Raw genomic sequence first — 17,457 nt, 5'->3', positions numbered from 1 at the left:
CCATGATTATGCTTTTGTGCATATTATATCTATAAACAACTGTTCAAAAAAAAAAAATCCCTATTAAAAAAACAAAAAAAATCTATAAACAATTAAAGAAAAGGGCAATACTTAAAAATATTTTTTTTAATGTCATTACCATCAAATTGTCAAATTAAACAATGACACATGAATGTTTTATTTATTTACTATTTCTGTTTTATATATAGGCTAGTTAGTGGTGTAAAAAGATATCTCCTGTCATTGTTTAATTTAAAAACTTGATAACAATCATATAAAGCAATTAAAAAAGATAAGATTTACTGTTCACTCTTTAGTATATATTCTTTTGATGGCTTTAAGTAAAGCCTCTTTGTTGATGGGTTTGATTAAGTGATCGTCCATTCCAGCTTCAATGGACAATATTGCCTCTTTCCCTGTATTAGCTGTTAATGCAAAGATAGGAATGTGAACACCATGAGACTTCTCAATCTCCCTTATCCGTCTCGTTGCCTCATATCCATCCATTACCGGCATCTGCTCAATTCAATCACCAAAAATACTAGTCAAGTTCATAGCACGAATGATTAGTCATCTTAAAGGTTACATACTTCAAGCATGCAGACTTATACTTCCAATAAAACATATGGTTTTATAATCAATTGCACAATATTTAAAATAGGAATAGTTGCTTAAAGCGATGCCAATTCAATTCATATATTCTTATTAGTGGAAAACAACAAACCAAATAAGCAATAGCAAAAGGTGATAGCAACAAGAAAAAAATGACAACTAACAAATTCGAAAGAAAGAATGGACTAAGTGTAACAATTAAGAAATATCATTTGCTATTTGCAATAAGATTGATGAGCAAAACCAAAATGAGATAACCAAATAAAAGTAGAAATCATAATATATAGCCATTACTACCTGGCAGTCCATTAAGATGAAATCACATGGACGATTGGAAGAATTCCTAGTTAGACCCTCTTCAACTGTCTGAACAGCTTGTTCACCATTCTCACATTCCATGACAGAAGCACCAAGCCGATCAAGAGTAGACTTAGTTATCCTACGTAACAAAACAACGTCCTCAACAACCAAACATTTCATACCCCACAAGGGTTTTTCATTGCTTAACTCTTCACATTCTTGTATTTCTCCTTGGTGGATATGAGATTTTCTTGCTCTAGATCTATCATAAGATTGCTGTGTAACGCTTGAGCTGCCACACTCTTGTAGTTCAACACGTCGAATTGCACCTTCATCAGTTAAGGAAACTTGACCCTTTTCTTTCTTTGTTTCACTAGAACTGCATGGCCAAACACCTCCATACTCGGGGAGAATCCTTATGACTTGGAATAAACGATGACCATGAAGTGGCTTAGACAAGACAATGTCATTAGAATTAGAAACATCCTTGTTAAGGATTTTGTTGTCCACAGAAGGTATAAGTGGATTCTCCAACCAAACCACCCTACAAGGATAACAAAGGCCTCTTTTGAACTCAGCTACCACTTTGCAAAGCTCTGAAAAAGGTCCTGCATTAGCATCAATCACAATCAGGACAAAACCCGAGGAAGCTTCAATATCTGTTCTCTTGAAGATTGAACTTATGTAATTAGTTCCATCTTGTGCACTCAAAGGGACTCCGTTTGTGCAGCTTGATGCAGAGGGAGAATCTGAAGACTCTGGCGAGCTTGAGCTATTTGGATGGAGACCCTTTTGTTTGATGATCTTCTTCAGAGTGTAATGAAGTTGTCTCCACTCCTTCACAACCTTAACTTTGATCCCTAACCTCTCCATGAACCTCTGCGTAGTCCCTCGACGCTCCTCATTTTGAATCAATAAAACAACTCGAGAAGCCTCGGATCTAGGACTACGGGTCCAAATAGATAACTTGGGACTCATGGTTAGTCCATGAGATTGATTTTTGTTACCTGATCCAGCTTGGTCATCTCCTGTGTCATCATTCATCTGTGTCTCATGGGCAGTGAGGAGAACATTGAACCTAAAGCAGGTTCCCTTTTCACCAATATCCTTGTCCATGATTTCAATATCTCCATGCATCAAACGTACCTAGAGATAAAATTTGGAGTTTTACCTTTCTTTTCTAATCCACATAATAAGTATATATATATATATAATATGAGAGAAAACTATTTTATGAGAGTGAGAAATTAAATCTGGATCCTATAACTAAATATGAATGATAAAGATTTAATGTCATGTGATTTTTTAACATTAAATCTTAACTCTTCATTTATGGTTATATGGTCCAAATTTAATTTTCTGATTCTCATATATTTGAATTTAATTTGTATGTATGATTATTATATAAAAGAGTATTTCTATATGACTTTTTAGATAGTTAATATAAAACTCAACATATTTATTATATATACGAATTGTAATTAAATTACACTATAAAAATTATTTACACTATCAACATATAGACTATTTACTCTAATTATATACATATAAATATATAATTTGAGTACACTTACCAGTGACTGAACAATACCAAGTCCCAAGCCAGTTCCTTCTTGGCCAAGAGTAGTTTCTTTGACTTGGACATAATTTTCAAAAACAGACTTGTGCTTCTCTTTAGGAATTCCTTTGCCAGTGTCATCCACTTCAATAGTAAAATCCATACAATTTGGATCTTGTTGGATGTTCAAGTCTTCCACGTCATCACGTGCTTCATTTTGGCGGCAACACAAGCGCGACAAAAGTCTACTGGACCCGTATTGGTGAGTAGCAATCATTGAGCTCTGCAAGCTTGGCTTCTGAGCCCATGCTCGAACAGCTATGTGCCCCTCCTCGGTAAATTTAACAGCATTGCTCAGTAAATTGCACAAAACTTGTTTGAGTTTTCCTCTGTCGCCTTTCGTGCGCGAATATCTGAGTACAGAACCATTGCAAGGGTCCAACACAATATCTACTCCTTTCTTCATAGCCACAGAATGGTATAAATCAACCACATCTTCAAGGAGTTGAAATACATCAAATTCCTCTTCCTCAAGCAGCATTTTGCCAGCTTCAACTTTACTTGCATCAAGTATAGAATTCAATAGTCCTAGAAAGAAAATAAATTAGTAACACCACTTGAAGTAAATGTTCAAAATGTAATGACCTGTGACCACATGCATGGACAAGAGTTGAGAGATAGATAGATACTAAGATATATACACCATATCAATATTTACATCATATAGAAAATTGCATTCAGAGAAACATTTAATAATAATATCACGCCTAAATTATGTTTTCAATCCTTAATAAATACTCAAATTTTATGTTTATTTTATATAAAAAATTTCTTTGCATTAGAGTTCCTAATAAAACAATAATTTTAATTTTAATCGTTAACATTTTTTTAGTCTCTGATAAATTAATAAATTTTGTATCTATTCTTAAATAAATTTTTTCATTTGTTATTAGTCTTATTTAAAGGAACTAATAACAAATGAAAAAAATATCAGAGACTAAACACAAAATCATTAATTTTTAGGGACTAATAAAAATATTAAGGACCAAAATAAAAAATTTTATTTTTATCAAAAATAAAAAATAAAAAAAATAATTTATTAATACAAAATTCAGATATTTATTAAAGATGACAATCATATTTTAACTAATATCATTAAATATATGTTATTACCTAGTAAATCTTTGGTACAAGAATCCATTTGTCTTAAGTTGGTTCCTAATTCAGAATCAGGAGAAACTTCATGAAAGGACATTTCTATCAAACCAGTAAGGCCCGCCAGCGAAGCGCGAACATCATGGCTGGCACTAGCAAAAGCAAGGCTCTTGTTCATACATTTTCGCTCAGCTTGTTGTGTGGCTTCATTTTGTTTGATGAGTGACCAACACAAATGCATTTCTCGCCTTAATGATCTAACATTTATGTATAGAAAACTGACCATGGCAATGAGTATCATGACAATCATTGTTGTCAATAGTGCCAATCCTTTTTTCTTAATGTCCAGAACAAAGTGGTCCAATCCTTTTCGTGGGACAGCCAAAACATACACCTGAAACAGAATCATATTAGAGCTAAAAGCTAACATTTTTATATCCACATCAGGAAATATTTAATATGTAAATATAGACTAGTGGGATTTACTGAAAAATTCAATGATCATATATACACCTACCGATTTTATTTCCATTATATCAATGGTGGAGCAGCGAATTAAATACTCAACACCCTGAATATTCAAAATAGAGGCAGCTTCTGCATCTCCATCTTTGCATGAAACAACGCCGTCATAACTTGTTTGATCACCATTTGCATTCACTGATTGGAAATAAACCATGTCATTAGAGAAGCCCAAACGAGTATTTTGAATCCCTTCTACAAGCATTTTTCCATCTTTGGTAACCAAAGACAAATTCGCCCCAACCGGAGTGAAGAAATCAGTGATAGTTGTTACTGGAATGCCTAGAGAGATCACTTGTGTCCCCTTTATTCTAGATGAACTAACGAATAGAAGATCATGATCATTGTTCCACTTGGTTCCCAATGAGGCATAACTAAGTGAACTATTAACTGCTTTCACAAACCAACTTGTATTGATAATATTAGATGGTACTTCAGATATTATGGCTTTCCCATATAACTCTCCAGTGTCACGATTTACGGGCTGGATATAATATATGCTTAAATTTGAGGCACCCCCAAAAGAAGTGGAAAGTGATGATGAGTTTGAGTACATTGCCAAAACTTGACCATAATCAGTGTAGTATGAGAAAAATAAACCTTTCTTTTCTATGTATGAAATTTGGGCTAAGTTAGGAACCGTCTCAAATGCTTTAAATAATAACGGAGCCACCTGCAAAGTCCAAAACAAGAACAAATAAAAAGTTACATACAAAACTCAAATGTAATATTTCTCATGTAAAAATTTATTACATGGTTGGAATGATTTAGTCTCAATCAATCCTCGTGTAATAAATTATTAACTCTTTCATAAATTAAAATAAAATAATTTATGTATCACATAGAGATAGACTGAAACCACATAATTCTAATTCTGACCCATCTAATAATTCTTCTACGTGAGAAGAACAAGTAATGTATTTAATAACCTTGGTCTTGATATCAGAGAATGAAAGGTTAGTATCTTGGAGAGTTGAACTCAAAAGTTTTGCAAAATTGGTTGAGGACGAATTTATAGGGTGTATCAGTCCGGCCGAATGCTCAATTTCGGATTGGAATTGAGAGAGAACATATTCTGAATTCAAAATCACGTGGTGCTCTATGTGCATCACCATGGCATACCAGCATGATGTCAATGAGAGAAGAACTAACAACGCAGAATATGCCTGTAACACATGTTTAAGACTGATAAATAATAAGTGTATGTTAAGAAAAATAAACATAAATAACTGATGCTACCTGTACTTGATTCAGAAGTCTAACTGAATGGTTTTCTTTTGTATATCTTTCTATTGTATAAGTAAAAATTTTACTCTCTTAAAAAAAAGTAAGAAATCTTGCTAAAATTTGTGAATACTATAAATAAAAAAATTAAAATAAATATTCTCATTTCCATGTACCAAAAAAAATGAAAATTCAATATAAAATATTCTTCACCGTCTTAGAAATATCCATATTCCAAGTGAATTTTGCTAATTGCCAGCTCTAGTGGTAAAGAGTGTGTTTGTTGCTCTTATGAATTAGTAAGTAATTGGTTCTCTATATACACCGAGTAGAACCTTAGTTAAGATAGCTTTCAAAAAGAGACCTTAGAATTGAAACTTATTCCCGAAAAAGGATAACCAAAATGTTAAAAAATCTGGTTCTTCTTCATATTACAAGCAGAACACCAAAAATTGAGACAACCATATGCAGAAAAAATGACAAAAATTGGATGTGAACAAATTAGAATCCGAGTATTGGTGCAAATTTATAAATTAATTATTAAAATGAATTCTTTTAAAACATATTCTTAATCTGAGGTTATTTTTACTACATTAGCATAAAAATCACAACCCAATAAGGTTTAATAGAGTTGATAAATCCTCTCAAAAAACACAGTAGATAAATAGCAATTTTTTAAGCGTATTAGTAGGAGTTTGATCCCTGACAATGTGAATACAAAAAATTAGTCTCTAATTATTGGTTGGTCAAAACATATTCTTGGTGAGAGAAAAAAAACATAAAAATGATTAAATAAACTAACAATTTATGTGTTGCATAATTTATTTCTCCCCCTAGTTGATGTTAGCACCATGGTTTAATAAGAAAAAAAAGAAGTGCGGATAAAAAGGTCTCGAATTGATACATACCAGTAGGATGACAAAAAATGAGGGACGTAAGACCAATATTGATGAGTAGAAACTCATTTTTTATCAGCATGCACAAATTAGATATTCTTTTGCATTGGTAAAATATCAAAAGGAAACTTATTTATATAAATTGTATGGTTAGCTAAAAAAGTAAACACAATATTGTAATTTAAACATAAAATCCAACAATTAAGATTTGGAAATTGCTACCCGTTAAATCATCAGAAAATTAAGTAGATTCGGTAAACTTTTGACAATATATTTTTTATTTTGGAAACTCAATCTTGTTAACAACTACCAGCTACCAAAAATAATAATTACCCTTTTTACGTTGATTTACGAATTATCTAATTAGTATCCAATTTAAATTGTCATATAATTTAAAAAATTAGTACTTAGAATAATATAATTACTAAGTCATATTTAAGGTAACCTTTAATTAATTAATAATACAATTTTTTATACTACCAATATATCAAAAGGAAACTTATTTATATAAATTGTATGGTTAGCTAAAAAAGTAAACACAATATTGTGATTTAAACATAAAATCCAACAATTAAGATTTGGAAATTGCTACCCCTTAAATCATCAGAAAATTTCTCAAGTAGATTTGATAAACTTTTGACAATATATATTTTTATTTTGGAAACTCAATCTTGTTAACAACTATCAGCTACCAAAAATAATAATTACCCTTTTTTACGTTGATTTACGAATTATCTAATTAGCATCTAATTTAAATTGTCATATAATTTAAAAAAATTAATACTTGGAATAATATAATTACTAAGTCATATTTAAGGTACTTAGACTGAAAATTTACCACTGATGATTACACCGGATAAAAAACTGGTAATACTTTTGGATCTTTGAGATAATCAACAGCTAATCGATGATAGTGGGTAGAAAACAATCCGCGACACTGCACCATCCGCACAAGATGTTCTAATACTGAATCCCTGTCAAATATTTGAAATACGAAAGACAAATCAGGAGATGGTCTCACCAGAAGCTATAAAATTAATCACGAATACTGAAACCATAAGGAACAAAAACATATCCAACTAATCTCCCAATAGACACTTGCGCAATGGCTTGCCCATCAGAAGTTGCAGTGTCCCTCGCCCAAGCTCACCCAGAGACACCAATGAATTACAAGTAGCTGATGACTCTACTCACCATCAAAAGTATATATTTAGAAAGAAACAACGGTTTAACAAGATTAGATTCACATGCATCTGTAATGCATAACAACTCAAAAAGCCAAATAAGAGGGCCAATAAAGCTTCACCAAATGCACACAACTAATTAATCTCTAAAGAAAAAAAGACCATAGCAAAAAGGAATACTAGTAACTATTTTACAGTTGTGATCTAGTGACTTACGAGAACCCAAATTACAAGTGATACAAATTGATATTCAAAGGGGCATCTTACCAGCATTGATGCAGTAGCTCCTACCTGCATAAGAAATCGTAACTCCACAGATAAAAAAAAAACTCGCTTATTTAAGACAAGACTAAAAGTGCAAGGCCAATCTTTCTACACAATCCCCCCCCCCCCCCCCAACAAAAAAGCAAAGAATAGATAATGAAATATGTAACAACATTTAAAAGCTTCACCTGGGCCAAAATCACAGTCAAGCAAACTTGACGAAGAAGAGTTGACTTCCCACCCATCTTAGGACCTGTTAGAAGAATAAAGCTAGCATGATCTGAACCACCAATGGTTATGTCATTGGGTACAAAGTCACCCTTGCCTAAGGTATCACTCCTACGGACTGGGTGTCCCAAACTTTTAGCATGCAGGTAAGGAGCTTCTTTTGTACATAATGTGCCTACAAAAGTAGGTCTGCATGTTGGTCCTTCATAGTAGTCACCGGCAATTGCTAAACTGATCAAGACATCCAGTTCTGCAACATGTAATGTAATATCCAGTATAAACCATGTAAAAGAAAATGTTTACTTTTCTATTTAAATGCAGCTTGAAAAATCCATCTTTTTGAAAACTCCCAAGGCACGTAGGGCACGTATTGAATCAAATAAAAAGGCTGAAAAAATAGAAATTGGTTTTAGCTGAAAAAAATATAGTTAGTAAACGACAGACATTACACAAAGGGTAACAAGGGAGCATGTACTACAGAAATGCATCTTCCCCCAATCATGCATTTTTTCTTTTAATCTAGTAGTCACCTTATTATTGAGCAGAAGAAACATGGTTTAAGATAAACTAAATTCCCTCCATGGGCAGCTGGAAAGTCATTATAATAAAATGACTCAACTCTACTAAAATTTAATTTATACTTCTGATTGCCGTACAACAAATAAACAATCTTAGATACGGCTTGTGAACTTTATAGTGGGTGTGAGCTAGTAACTGGGTAATTGCACATCCATGACAAAATGATTCAGAAGGACCACAATATGTACCTGCAGTTGTAGACACCAACTGCTTCCACTTAGTGTGATGTTCACAAAAACGCCCAATTAATCTCTGAAATGTACTTTTCAACAAGGACTCCTTTTCAGATTCAGCATGGGAGAGCTCTGTTAAAAAAACTTTAATATCTGGAGACCAGTATCTAAAGAAGCCCTGCATGAACCAGATAGGGAAAATGAGAGAATTCACTTATGTTGACAATTGTATCTACAGACGATAATGTATCAAGCAAGGAGTAACCGGCAATTTCATAGGTTTAATTTTGTAATCATAGGTGATGCCTACAAAACCAACTTTGTGAGGAGAGGATTGTCCAACACTCCCTCATGCCCAAGGCTACTGGTCCGGAGTGTGGCAAATGTAGGTGCCCCAACAATAGATTTAGGATAGGCTCTAATATCATCTTAGAATTTGGACTTAAGGCCTAATTCAATCCCACAAAACTAGCTTGTGAGGTGAGGATTGCCCAAGCTTTATAAGCTCTATTTAAGCCATATCTCTAGTCAATGTGGCACTAACGACCACCCTTGAAACCGCAATTAAAGCAGCCCCCAAAAGAGGGCACAACTAAGGCAAGCTAGGGGTGACTACAATTATTTGCAAGTAAAACCGACAAACAATGAAATATTATTGTAGACTCAATTTACAGAAATCAAATAGATAATTCTATATAGTTTTGCATTTTTTTTATCAGCTACAGTTTTGCATTTAATTGAGATAAAATTTTCAGAGCATTGTTTGTCTTCTTACTTTTCTGGATGAGCGCAGTTCATAATCTTGAGGAATATTCTTTGACAAATTTTCTGGAACTTCCAATAGTTATGTATCCTTTCCAACATTGACATAAGTAATCTGCAATAGATAAATCAGAACATTCAAAATTTGATTTTATCATACAAAAAGATTAAACTCCAATTGTTTCAATAGGGATCTTACTGATGTGCCTCCAAGTAGTTTCTTTTGTTCCTTAAGATGCTTCAATAAACTGGACTCAATCTCTTTAACCGCCTTACAGGCTGAGTCATACTGTGTCAACTCCTTCACGGGGTATTATACGCCCAGAGTTATTGGCTTCCGCCCAATCAAAGGCATCCTTGAAATGATTAAGATCCATACAAACATCAGGAAGAACTTTACCTGCAATTGACAGCATGCAATACATCAAACAGCAGCTCCAGAATAATTTTATGAAATTTAATGAGACTACCGTACCCGGTGTTAACAGATGATGAAGTTGTCTAGATTTGACATGACTCAAAATGACACCAAGTGAAGAGCATGCTTGAGCCATCTGTTCACAACCTCGCAGAGCTAAATAAACTCTTGCAGTGGCTTCTTAGATGCATCCTCGTACAGAACCACTCTATTAGCATTCCTTCCACTAGCTTCACTGCATTCATGAAAATCAAGGAGCATATAAAGTTAAATACTTTAGAAGATGGTGACAATCAGTATGGTCCGTATAGGTATCACAGAGTTGTTGCACAATAAGTTTTACCTAGAGGAAAAGATGCAGGCAAGCAACCGCTCCATGTCAGGTAACTTGGATAATGCTTTTAGAAATTCTAGTGCAGAAGGTAGATTAACTCCCTAAATAGCAAATCATATTTCAAAAACACTCAATATTACAAATTGGTTATCTCTCTGATGATTATCGTCAGCTCAATCTAGTCAGATATATCATCTAGTATATGTCAACACCGTACATAACAGCCAACCTTCTATCTTTAACAGTTCAGAAGCAACATAAATAGAAAAGCACATTTTCAACACAAGCTTAAAAAAATACCCATATTATATATCATTGAACACATTACATATACCAATAATATATATAATTGAACACAGCAAATCAAGTAAACTGCTAGATCTGAGGTCTACATGGAACAAGAGAGGTTAGTAACTACTTATGCCATGAACACAAACTATATGATAAGTAGATGTGTTTTCAGATTTATTTGAAATGACCACAATATCCCATGACTAGCACTAGACTGGCAGTAGTCCAAAAAGAGATACTACAAGTTAAAAGATTGAACATTCAAAAGTGAGCCAAAATGAAAGGTAATGCTAAAAAACATGCAAACAAAAATAAACAAGTATAGCTACCTAAAATAAACAGTTTTAGAGCCCTGCTGGACTTAACTAGTGTATCATATAGCAACAGGGCCTCTGTAAAGTTCATTCTATCTTGAAGGATCGCCAGAATCAGAAGCAAAATACATGATCAATGAACCTACCTTCAAACCTGCAACAGCATCCTGGTGTTCCTTAATTGACTCCACATGACATAATGGTCTTGCAAGCCAAGTCTTTAGCAATCTCTTTCCAAAAGCAGTAACACATTGGTTTAGTTGGGCATAGAGCGTGCTACAAGAAGCATCATTATTTCAGTAAAATATACAAATAAATTACCCATCTTATCTAAAATTGAAACGGTGCAGATAACCATATGACAAACATACCCTGAAGAATCTCCATTCCTGCTATTCTCAAAAATCTCAAGATTCTCCAGGGCAGCCGCGTCAAGAACCAAGTAGGGTTTTGAAGCAAGATCACCAAAACCAGAACAAGGAAGTAACTTAAACTGTGCAAATCTAAGCAATCTCTCATCTGGAAAAGCCTGTCTCAGATAATAGAGAGCACCACCTAGTGCTGAAAGTGCACTTCTACTGTCGTCACCTGTTTTCACCAGCTCCAGTAAAACATCCGGCAGGCAATCTAACTCATTATCATTAACACTAACATCATTAGTTTTCCCATAAATTCTCTTTAATTTATCCACAGTTTTGTCAGCATCCCAGAATTCCACAATTGGAACTAATTCATTCAATAAAGGGTTTCTGGTATGCTTCAGCAGTACTCTCTCCGTTTCAGCACTGAGTAGTTTTGCAGGTTTCACAATTTCAACAGGCCTGATCTCAGATAAGATACAGCACAAGGCACTGCACTCCAAGTCATCCTTAAACTGCCAAACAGAGAAGCCAACTCTATTTTTACATAAGTAATAATATAAGCAATTAGCAAATCAATTGGGTCTATGTTTGGTAGCGTGCATATTATGCTCACTTTCCAAATGAGTTCATGAAATTTTAAAATTACAACTAATCTCTAAAGCAAATGGAGGAAGGAACGAAGCATCCAAATGAATAATTAAATTTTGAGCAAACACATTATACAGCTACCAGCACAAATCCTTGACATATCAACCCCCAATCCCACCTCAATCTCTTTCCATTCCCAATAGAAGAAGAATTAGATACTTCACAGCTAGATGGCGTTTGTAGATCTCATCCAAAATTTGGAATAAGTTTATGCATTAATAAAATTTAGCCTCAGAATTAGAATGAATGTACAGAGTCATACCTGTCCAAAAATGACTCTACTTGTGGCAACATCAACTCTACAAACACCATAGATATGCTCTGAAACTTCAGTTGGGTGATTTTCGTGATGCTCTGTCAGGGCCATCAAATATGCAGCTTCAGGGTTTGCTGACAGCAACTCCCCATCTGTTAATGTACCTTTTGTAACCACTGAACATATTTCACGCCTTACAACCTAGAAGGAAAAGAAAAATAAAAGTTTGAGGCCAATGTTCCTCTATCAACACTAGGGTTAGCAAGGAAAATAACTTACAAAATAAAGATATAAAACAAGATTCATTCAGCTCAGAGTATAAGGCACAATACAAAAAAACAGAGAATAAAAACAATGACTTCTCTGGTTGTGGTGAGATGTAATCAGACCTTATCTTTAGAGCCCTTCTTCTGTTCAGGTGTTTCAGTCTGTTCTACAACAAGAATGCAATAACCCTGCTCAGCCAAGGAAACATAGTAAGTTCCTCTCTAGTTGCAAGTTGGCTTGTTAGACAAGTTAATTAGTTCTGTATCAGAGATGAAAGCGGGGGGGGGGGGGGTGGAGGGAGTCATCCTTCCTAGCTAGTTTCTCCAAGTTCATTGAGAAATTTTTCTCTGGAAATCCACAATGAGGTTGGTCTCCCTAAAAGAGTCACATGTAAACCAATAAGCATGCATTGTTTACAGAAGCAAATAGGGGACCTTGAAATTCTAAAGAAAATCCACAACTCTAGACACTAACGCACACCTTCATATACTGCAAGTCAAGCTCTTTCTCACCTACATGTGCATCCATCTCAAAAAGCTCATAAAATTTACCCATCTGCACCAACAATAGGGAGGAAAAATATTTCATTTGGTCATAACTTGTAAGGAAATGGACTAATGGCACCAACAAAACTTAGCCAACTCAAACCTTGAAAAACAAAACTTTGTCCATATGTTTAGACTTGAACTCCCACCATTGTTTCTGCATTTCATCAAATGACCATATTAATTGCTACACCATTGAAAATTTGAGAATTTCACCCAACTGCTTTAGCAGTAATTACCTGAGCATATGACAAACTCCTTAAGAAATCAGGAGGCAAGTAGAGAGTTCTTGAATCATAATTTTCATCCCCTGGTCGCCTTCGCTTGGCATCCCTGCAATCTCTGTATCAATACCATATAAAACAGATAGCTTCATAAAAATGATAATATAAACCAAAATATTATTACACTGAAAAAGTGACACTAACAGTTGATAATTGATAACCGCAACCACATAATACCGTATGGCATCAAAATCTCTTTTAAGAGACATAAAGGTAATTTGGGCATGGAAAAACTCAAAACACTGCACTGTAATCAGCACTTGCCCCTTCAGGAAGGGAAATTTCTGAGCTTCACGCAATGCAAATCTTTCAGAGATCTCAGTAATTGCAACATTGCCAGTGCCGTTAGATGTCTCTTTAACTGCAAAGTATAAAGACGGCTTAAATTATTAATAACAAAATATATTGACCTCAGCACTTCAGTTGGCTAGCGCCATCATCCAATAGAATAAGGAGCATCATCAAATGTTTTTGGCCATTTACTCATTTGACAAACATCAGGTTCAATATCTGAACGCCAAAATTAATCTCAGAAAGATCATAAACAGTTTCTCTGCTTGAAATCTCCATTTATTAACTCCATCGCTTACTCTCTGAATTACTCGTAGGCTCCAACACTGAGAGAATTAATGCAACGATGTTAAATTGTTTCAAGACAGATTATTATTAGGAATCCACTTAATAGTGGTTATTCATTCTTTTGAATTTATGGCCATATTCTACTTTGATATCAATACTGATAAGATATGGCCGAATCTTGATTGTATGTTGGTTGTCCAACATATCAGTTTTGTTGGGCTTGTGCTTGTAAATAGTTGCACGTAAAATGGTGATATTGTAGGCTGACCCATTGTACATGTTTAGCAGGTTATCTAATACAGATGCCAACTCGGTTGTTCCTTAGTAGTTAATACTTTTTTTATGATGATATAATAACTAACGGGGTCATAAGTCCCAAGTCCCTAGTGCTTCATTCTTAGTCTTGTTCGGGGTGGATGACGAGAGAGTGAATATTGCATACGGCAAGGGAAGGTGCATTTCGATCTGAATTCCATTATCATAAATTATGCCACAAAATGTTATTTGACGAGCATCATCATAATGCTCTGATACACTAGTAAGCAAATAATCTATAAATGTCTTGGATTTACATTATGATGTATCTCATCTTCGTCATCTTCGTCAGCATCCTTATAGTGCTGAATACAACTCTGAATAGCTCCGAGAATCTTAATAATTATGTACATTGGTATAATAATTCCGCTAGCCTTTAGTATAATTACCTGGCATAAAAATAGTATGAGAAGTTTCATTAATTTAGCTGTCCGTGGGCAAAGATTGTAGATGTATTTATTAAAAACGGTGAAACAAGTACTTACAGTAAGTAGTGTAAATGGGTAATCTTCCGTTCCATTTGTAAGCACTGGGAAAAGATGTCTTACAAGTAAGACTAGTGTAAACTGCAGAGATAATATGGCTAGTTATTTTTCAGTATGTCTACACGTTAACAAGTAAATGGAATTCAAAATTTGTTCAAGTTCAATGTCTGCCGCGAGTCAACAAGAAGTACCCTCTTAATGAGAAACAGTCACATCAAGAAAACATGTTTGTTTGAAAGAGAAAATGTGAATTTCAACTCCTGGAGCCATGCCAGCTGAACGCAACTGGCAATGCTGCAGTTGGCAATAGCAATAAGGAGTCTGAGTCGACTTTGACTCGTTACTTTTTCCCAACTTCTGGCGGCAACTTGGTTTTATTAATAATTGATTAATTATTGCACAACAAAAGGCATGTATGTATCTACTATGTTGCGCATTGCCACTGCCAGTTAGCCTTAGCAAATGTAGTATTGAAAAGAATATAAATATCAATTTGATTAAAAATCACGACGCGTGAAAATTAAAAAGCTAATAACATAATGCTTACAGCTATTGCAAGTGATCGACAGCAAGACCCGCTTCTGTCAGCGGCAGAGCTGCATTCGGAGTAATCGCTTTCCATTGCCACTCCTTCAACCATAATCTCTATTCTTGCGTTTGACGCTTCTTCCTCCTCCCTTTAAAAATTTAATAATCTCAGCTTTACTAAAGAACATATTTTATTAGTTGCTCCCTCTCAACTTAGCAAAGTCATGAATTCACATTATGAAATGATTGATTAAATAATTAGTTATAAGTTCACTTTGATTAAATTGAACGCGGGATATATATATATTATAGAAAAGTACCTAATAGACATTGCTTCATCATTTATCTTAGACTTCTTTGGCGGAGGAGCTGTATATCCGGGTTCGTATTGCTGCAATTTTTTTATTTTTTTTTATCAATTTACGATCATCAAATACACATAAATTTGTATCTTATGCCTTTCCAAGATAAATAGATAAATATGCAATGGGGGCGGTTCATTGAATATATGATAATAAAAAATTCCAGTCCCCTTTTTCCTACAGTACCAAATTAAAATACAAATTAGAGAAAGTTCGTCTTTCTGAGAAACCAATACGTGTTGATATTGAAATAGTAAACTAATCAGAAGAGACTTCAATATTGAGCAAAGTTAAGCAAAATACAAATACAAAAGTAACTGCAGTTCGAAAATAAACAAAAGGGGAAAGGAAGAAAGGAACTTGTTATCGTTTCTATGTCAATATCAGATAGGGAAGCAGTAGCACACCCAATCACCATAACAACGACACCAAAAATTAGGTACACACGGATAACTTTTTTTAAAAAAAGAAAAAGAAATTGATTGGCATCAAGAAATCAAATTTGATTATAACTTAATAAAACAGAATGAACTGAACGTTAGCACAGAGTGCAAAACCAAAAAAAAAAATGAAATTGAATGACCAAAGTTCATACCTGGAGACATATTTCACAGGTTGTATTTCCTTTTTCGTTGCACCATCTCTGTATGCAATCTCTATGAGCAAACTGCAAAACAAAAACGCAGTTATTGACGAGAATTAAAATGAAAAAAAAATTCCAGGAAGAAAAATAAGTTAATAACAGAAAAACAAGTGCTTAAGATTAAGAAATTATGTATTATGTGATTACTTACCTTAACGGTTCCAGAACAAGCACAAGGTGCTTCCAAGGTTTCTACGCTTTCAAACTCTTCTTCATGACAAATTCTACAGCGAGGAATCGCAGAAAGTAGTTTCAAATCATCGACTAGCAAGACAACCTCTGCCATATATTTCACACCCAATGATCTCAGTTTCTTCAAATTTCAGCCTTTGTTTTCAAATTCTGTCGGGTACTCTGTTTTTTCGTTTCCTTTCTATGCTCTATCTATCTCAGTCTTCTCGGGAATCTGGAGTTTATATATGAAAGAAAAAACAAATTGAATTTCCAATTTTGCCCCTGTTTTATCTTTAAAAAAAAATAAATATTAATATGATCTAATTTCAAAAGAACCTAACCACGAAGGCTAGCTTTGACTTTATAAACATGGCAAAAGGGACTTGCTTGCAACACACAAAAAGATTCTCTAATTTCCTTTAGGTTTGGAGAAGTAAAGATTGTTGAACAACCGAGTTAATTTTATTCAGATTCCTTGCTTATAATAAATAAATAAATAAATAAGTCTTAATCTACGATAAACTGGGAAAGAGAAAAAAAAAGGAAAGGGGAAAGAAATGTATATTTTTTCTACTCTTTTGTAAGGAAAGCATAAGCATACCTAGTAGTGAAATAGAGCCTATCATATCGCAAGATACCCCTTTTTGTTTTCACCAATGGCAATTATTTAGATTTTAATTTTTAACCTATCCATTATTTATACGTTCTTTGACATTCTAGAGTATGTTTCATTTATTAGATGCTCTTTTCAATTTTCCAGTTGTTTGGTCGGATATGCATCCGTTGACAATAAATCTTAAATCCCAAAGTGCACCAACTAGCTATTGCCTGTTCAAAAATGTTATTTTCCTTTTATCAACTTTCCCCCCCTTATTTCCCAGTTGCAAAAAATAAAGTAGAAAGTTCTAAATGAGAAACTGTTCTACATTTTAGTGGTTGCTATTGCCAAATTTGATTTTATAAGAATTGGTAATAAGCAAAGTATCTTGAAGAAGGTTGAAATATTAAAAATGATTCATGACATTGAGTAATTGTGTAAATTTCTTACCCATCAACGGATTTGAATATCCGTTGAAAAGTGGTTGCACGTTTTACATGAAAAGATGTAAACATTTTTTTACGTTAGGTTTCATGTCCTATGTCAATAGGGAGCTAAATATATACCAAATATATTGACGAATTCACACCCCATCTA

General features: G+C 34.0%; 2 protein-coding genes and 1 pseudogene across 2 annotated transcripts; all 3 read right to left on the bottom strand.

The window, feature by feature from the left end:
• Positions 1 to 108: 108 nt before the first annotated feature.
• LOC114407418 (histidine kinase CKI1) lies at positions 109 to 7,837 on the bottom strand. The gene is made up of 7 exons (XM_028370501.1): positions 7,106 to 7,837; positions 5,077 to 5,313; positions 4,143 to 4,820; positions 3,644 to 4,019; positions 2,487 to 3,058; positions 910 to 2,058; positions 109 to 516 (listed from the first exon to the last, which is right to left on the bottom strand). Exons 2-7 carry the CDS (start codon positions 5,260 to 5,262, stop codon positions 307 to 309), a joined length of 3,171 nt encoding a protein of 1,056 aa, XP_028226302.1. The 5' UTR covers positions 5,263 to 5,313; positions 7,106 to 7,837; the 3' UTR covers positions 109 to 306.
• On the bottom strand, positions 7,111 to 14,034 carry LOC114405319 (annotated as a pseudogene).
• A 160-nt stretch (positions 14,035 to 14,194) lies between these two features.
• On the bottom strand, positions 14,195 to 16,492 carry LOC114407420. The gene is made up of 6 exons (XM_028370503.1): positions 16,240 to 16,492; positions 16,041 to 16,112; positions 15,404 to 15,474; positions 15,103 to 15,232; positions 14,556 to 14,636; positions 14,195 to 14,459 (listed from the first exon to the last, which is right to left on the bottom strand). Exons 1-6 carry the CDS (start codon positions 16,372 to 16,374, stop codon positions 14,307 to 14,309), a joined length of 642 nt encoding a protein of 213 aa, XP_028226304.1. The 5' UTR covers positions 16,375 to 16,492; the 3' UTR covers positions 14,195 to 14,306.
• Between the last annotated feature and the right edge of the window lie 965 nt (positions 16,493 to 17,457).

This window comes from Glycine soja, chromosome 3 (assembly GCF_004193775.1).
Source record: "Glycine soja cultivar W05 chromosome 3, ASM419377v2, whole genome shotgun sequence".
Lineage (NCBI taxonomy): Eukaryota > Viridiplantae > Streptophyta > Magnoliopsida > Fabales > Fabaceae > Glycine > Glycine soja.
This window is presented reverse-complemented; position numbering and strand designations above follow the sequence as displayed.

Bases quoted from the DNA above. Each gene is read 5' to 3' on its own strand.
- LOC114407418 (XM_028370501.1), bottom strand. From the start codon at position 5,262: ATGGTGATGCACATAGAGCACCACGTGATTTTGAATTCAGAATATGTT. The intron at 2,059-2,486 runs GTAAGTGTACTC...TTTTATCTCTAG, and splicing joins TTGGTATTGTTCAGTCACTG to GTACGTTTGATGCATGGAGA. The intron at 517-909 runs GTAGTAATGGCT...TGAATTGAGCAG, and splicing joins TCATCTTAATGGACTGCCAG to ATGCCGGTAATGGATGGATA.
- LOC114407420 (XM_028370503.1), bottom strand. From the start codon at position 16,374: ATGGCAGAGGTTGTCTTGCTAGTCGATGATTTGAAACTACTTTCTGCG. The intron at 16,113-16,239 runs GTAAGTAATCAC...TTTGTTTTGCAG, and splicing joins CTTGTTCTGGAACCGTTAAG to TTTGCTCATAGAGATTGCAT. The intron at 15,475-16,040 runs GTATGAACTTTG...AAAAAATTGCAG, and splicing joins CCTGTGAAATATGTCTCCAG to CAATACGAACCCGGATATAC.